Source organism: Lepidothrix coronata, unplaced genomic scaffold (assembly GCF_001604755.1).
Source record: "Lepidothrix coronata isolate B3197 unplaced genomic scaffold, Lepidothrix_coronata-1.0 Scaffold383, whole genome shotgun sequence".
Taxonomy (NCBI): domain Eukaryota; kingdom Metazoa; phylum Chordata; class Aves; order Passeriformes; family Pipridae; genus Lepidothrix; species Lepidothrix coronata.
In genome coordinates, this window is record NW_016690563.1 from 20,882 (window position 1) to 25,459 (window position 4,578).

At 60.5% G+C, this 4,578-nt stretch overlaps 1 protein-coding gene across 1 annotated transcript in view; it reads right to left on the reverse strand.

Annotated features, from left to right (window-relative positions):
* Positions 1-4,570, reverse strand: part of LOC108509647 — a 12,439-nt gene extending 7,869 nt beyond the window's left edge. The window contains exons 1-11 of the mRNA XM_017839187.1: positions 4,397-4,570; positions 3,965-4,282; positions 3,542-3,686; positions 3,232-3,290; positions 2,905-3,117; positions 2,480-2,621; positions 2,187-2,251; positions 1,860-2,072; positions 1,429-1,576; positions 1,124-1,182; positions 797-1,009 (exon numbers count right to left, since the gene is read on the reverse strand). Coding sequence (XP_017694676.1) covers positions 797-1,009; positions 1,124-1,182; positions 1,429-1,576; positions 1,860-2,072; positions 2,187-2,251; positions 2,480-2,621; positions 2,905-3,117; positions 3,232-3,290; positions 3,542-3,686; positions 3,965-4,282; positions 4,397-4,570 — 1,749 coding nt within the window. The remainder of the gene's footprint in view (positions 1-796; positions 1,010-1,123; positions 1,183-1,428; positions 1,577-1,859; positions 2,073-2,186; positions 2,252-2,479; positions 2,622-2,904; positions 3,118-3,231; positions 3,291-3,541; positions 3,687-3,964; positions 4,283-4,396) is intronic.
* Between the last annotated feature and the right edge of the window lie 8 nt (positions 4,571-4,578).

The window sequence follows — 4,578 nt, forward strand, 5'->3', positions numbered from 1 at the left end:
CAGCTCCAACAGAGGTGCCAGGCTGAGCAGGGACAGCAGGCCCAGCCCAGGAGGCCGTGGCTGCAGGTACCTGATCAGCTCTGTGGAAATGGTCACGGGCGCGGTCCTGCTCTCGTGTCCGGTTCCGTCCCGGATCTGGCAAAGAGCGAGCGCGATCAGAACTGAGGGGCTGCGGGACAACAGGCCAGAGAACACGGCCCAGCCCTGCACTCCACAGGCAGGGCCAGCCCCGGCATACCCACTGCATGGAGCTGCCGGGGGATCAGCTTCAGGTCCTCCTCCCTTTCCTGGGACATGTCCACAGGAGATGGGATGGGAAGAGGCCCAGTCAGGTGCAGCCACCAGCCCTGTGGCCCAGCTCTGCCACTCACCCTCCTGCAGGGGCTGGGATTGCTCCACCTCCTCAGGGTGCTCTGCTGGGGCAGTCCCAGGGCTTTCCTCCTCCTCCTTTTCCACCCACGCCAGCTTGGGAACCCTGGGGGGTCTCCGCTCCAAGCTTCTGACTGTCTTTATGTCTGCCTGCAGGAGACATGGCATGGAAAAGCTCTGGGTCACCTAAGAAATACCTTAAAGGCACCTTCAACAAAGGAGTCTTGGGAATGCTCTGGGTCATCAAGTCCCACAGTCTGGCCTGCAGGGGACATGAGGCAGTTCAAGGACTGTCAGAGGGAGCAACTCGCCCACTTTCCCCAGGAAATGATTCCCTTCCCACCACACTGTGCTGGCCTCAAAGGCTGAAGGGGACCAGCAGACCCAGCTTGAGGGGCCACAAAATCCCTTCTCGAAGGCTTCTTACTTGACTAAAGACAACTCCTTCATCAAGAAAGGCCGGACTGGGAGCATTGGGCAGATGCTGAATGGGTGTGATGTCAGTATCTGCGATGCCCTCAGTCCCTGGGGCATCAGCCTTGGTCTTGAGCTCGGTTGGGCTGGGCTCAGGCTGTGCCATCGCCTTGGTTGGTGACATCCGGGCCTTTCTACGCCGAACAGGCTTGGATTTCCGCACCCTCTGCAGGAGAACAAAGGTCAGGGAGGAGAGAGATGTGCCATGGACAGCTCCAACAGAGGTGCCAGGCTGAGCAGGGACAGCAGGCCCAGCCCAGGAGGCCGTGGCTGCAGGTACCTGATCAGCTCTGTGGAAATGGTCATGGGCGCGGTCCTCCTCTCGTGTCTGGTCTCGTCCTGGATGTGGCAAAGAGCGAGCGCAGACAGAGCTGAGGGGCTGCGGGACAGGCCAGAGAACACGGCCCAGCCCTGCACTCCACAGGCAGGGCCAGCCCTGGCATTCCCAGTGCATGGAGTTGCTGGGGGAACAGTCCTGGGCCATCTTTCCCCCTCCCTTTCCTGGGACATGTCCACAGGAGATGGGATGGGATGAGGCCCATCTGGGTGCAGCCACCAGCCCTGTGGCCCAGCTCTGCCACTCACCTTCCTGCAGGGGCTGGGACTGCTCCACCTCCTCAGGGTGCTCTGCTGGGGTAGCCACAGGGCTTTCCTCCTCCTCCTTTTCCACCCACGCCAGCTTGGGAACCCTGGGGGGTCTCCGCTCCATGTCACTGTTGGGCTCCAAGTCTACCTGCAGGAGAGATGGCACGGAAAAGCTCTGAGTCACCATGTCCTGCAGAAGTGCCTTGAAGGCTCCTGCAACACAAAAGCCTTAAGAATGCTCTGGGTCATCAAGTCCCACAGTCTGGCCTAGAGGGAACATGGGGCAGTTGGAGAGTTGCCAGAAGGAACAACCTGCCCACTTTCCCCAGGAAGTGCTTCCTTTCCCACCACACTGTGTGGGCCTCAAAGGCTGAGGGGCCCAGCAGACCCAGCTTGAGGGCCCACACAGTCCCTGCCCACAGGCTGCTTACTTGAGCAGAGACAACTCCTTCATCAACAAAGGCCAAACTGGGAACATCGGGCAGGCTCTGAATGGGTGTCTTGTCAGTGTCTGCGATGCCCTCAGTCGTTGCAGTGTCAGCCTTGGTCTTCAGCTCATTTGGGCTGGGCTCAGGCTGTGCCATGACCTTAGTTATTGAGGTCCTGGCCTTTCTTCGCTTAACGGGCTTGGATTTCTGCTCTCTCTGCAGGAGAACAAAGGGCAGGGAAGAGAGAGATGTCCCATGGACAGCTCCGACAGCGGTGCCAGGCTGAGCAGGGACAGCAGGCCCAGCCCAGTAGGCCGTGGCTGCAGGTACCTGATCAGCTCTGTGGAAATGGTCACGGGCGCGGTCCTGCTCCTGTGTCCAGTCCCGGCCTGGATCTGGCAAAGAGCGAGCACGGTCAAAGCTGAGGGGCTGCGGGACAGGCCAGAGAGCACAGCACAGCCCTGCACTCCACAGGCAGGGCCAGCCCTGGCATTCCCAGTGCATGGATCAGCCATGGGCCCTCTTCCCCCCTCCCTTTCCCTGGCCATGTCTACAGGAGATGGGATGAGAAGAAGCCCATCTGGCTGCAGCCACCAGCCCTGTGGCCCAGCTCTGCTACTCACCCTCCTGCAGGGGCTTGGACTGCTCCACCTCTTCAGGTTGCTCTGCTGGTGTAGACACAAGGCCTTCCTCCTCCTTCACCAAGGTCACCTTGGGCATGCTGGGGGGTCTCTGCTCCATGCCTCTGTTAGGCTTCAAGGCTACCTGCAGGAGAGATGGCATGGAAAAGCTCTGGGTCACCATGTCCTGTAGAAGAGCCTTGAAGGCTCCTGCAACAGAGGAGCCTTGGGAATGCTCTGGGTCATCAAGTCCCACAGTCTGGCCTGGAGGGGACATGGGGCAGTTGGACAGATGCCAAAGGGAGCAACGTGCCCACTATCCCCCAAGGTGCTTCCCTTCCCACCACACTGTGCCAGCCTCAAAGGCTGAGGAGGCCCAGCAGACCCAGCTTGAGGACTCACACAATCCCTGCCCACAGGCTGCTTACTTGAGCAGAGACAACTCTGTTCTCAGGAACACCCAAACTGGGAGCATCGGGCAGGCGCTGAATGGGTGTTATGTCAGTGTCTGCGATGCTCTCTGTCCCGGGGGTGACAGCCTTGGCCTTGAGCTTGGTCAGGTTGGGCTCAGGCTGTGCCATGACCTTGGCTGGTGAGGCACTGGTCTTTCTATGCTGAACAGGATTGGATTTCTGCCCTCTCTGCAGGAGAACAAAGGGCAGGGAAGAGAGGGATGTCCCATGGTGAGCTCCAACAGAGGTGCCAGGCTGAGCAGGGACAGCAGGCCCAGCCCAGGAGGCCGTGGCTGCAGGTACCTGTGCTGCCCTGCGGAAGCAGCCATGGGCGTGGTCCTGCTCTCGTGTCCAGTCCCGTCCTGGATGTGGCAAAGAGTGAGTGCAGTCAGAGCTGAGGGGCTGCGGGACAGGCCGGAGAACACGGCCCAGCCCTGCATTCCACAGGTAGGGCCAGCCCCAGCATGCCCAGTGCATGGAGCTGCAAGAGGAGCAGTCCTAGGCCCTCTTCCCCCCTCTCTTTACCTGGCCATGTCCACAGGAAATGGGATGGGATGGGATGAGGCCCATCTGGCTGCAGCCACCAGTCCTGTGGCCCAGCTCTGCCACTCACCTTCCTGCAGGGGCTGGAACTGCTCCACCTCCTCAAGGTGGTGTGCCAGGGGTACTCCAGGGCTTTCCTTCTCCTTCTTCACCCACACCAGCTTCGGCACCCTGGGGGGTCTCCGCTCCATGCCTCTGTCTGGCTCCATGGCTACCTGCAGGAGACATGGCACAGAAAAGCTCTGGGTTACCTAAGAAGTATGTTGAAGGCACCTGCGACAAAGGAGCCTTGGGAATGCTCTGGGTCATCAAGTCCCACAGTCTGGCCTGGAGGGGACATGGGGAAGTTCAGGAGCTGCCAGAAGGAGCAACTTGCCCACTTTCACCCAAGAAGTGTTTCCCTTCCCACCACACTGTGCTGGCCTCAAAGGTTGAGGGGGCCCAGCAGACCCAGCTTGAGGGCCCACACAATCCCTGCCCACAGGCTGCTTACTTCCACAGAGATAACTCCTTCGTCAAGAACCTCCAGACTGAGAGCATTGGGCAGGCACTGAATGGGTGTCCTGTCAGTGTCTGCGATGCCCTTAGCCATTGCACCATCAGCCTCTGTGGTGAGCTCAGGCAGCGCCGTGTTGGATTTTGTCCTGTCATCGGTCACCGCGCTGTCACAGTTTGCTGTGCCGTCGGTCAAGGCGGTGCCGACTTCAGGGTGCGCCTTGAGCTCACTCGGCGTGGGGTCAGGCTGTGCCGTGACCTCGGCTGGTGTGATCCTGTACTGTCCACGCCGAACATCCACAAATTTCAGAAAGGCCTGCAGAAGAACGGAGAGCAGGGATGAGAGGGATGTGCCATGGTGAGCTCCGACAGCATTGCCAGGCTGAGCAGGGACAGCAGGCCCAGCCCAGGAGGTCGTGGCTGCAGGTACCTGTGCTGCCCTGCAGAAGCGTCCATGGGTGCGGTCCTGTTCTTGTGTCCGGTCCCGGCCTGGATCTGGCAAAGAGCGAGCGCGGTCAGAGCTGAGGGGCTGTGGGACAGACCGGAGTACACGGCCCAGCCCTGCGCTCCACAGGCAGGGCCGGCCCCAGCATGCCCAGTGCATGGAGCTGC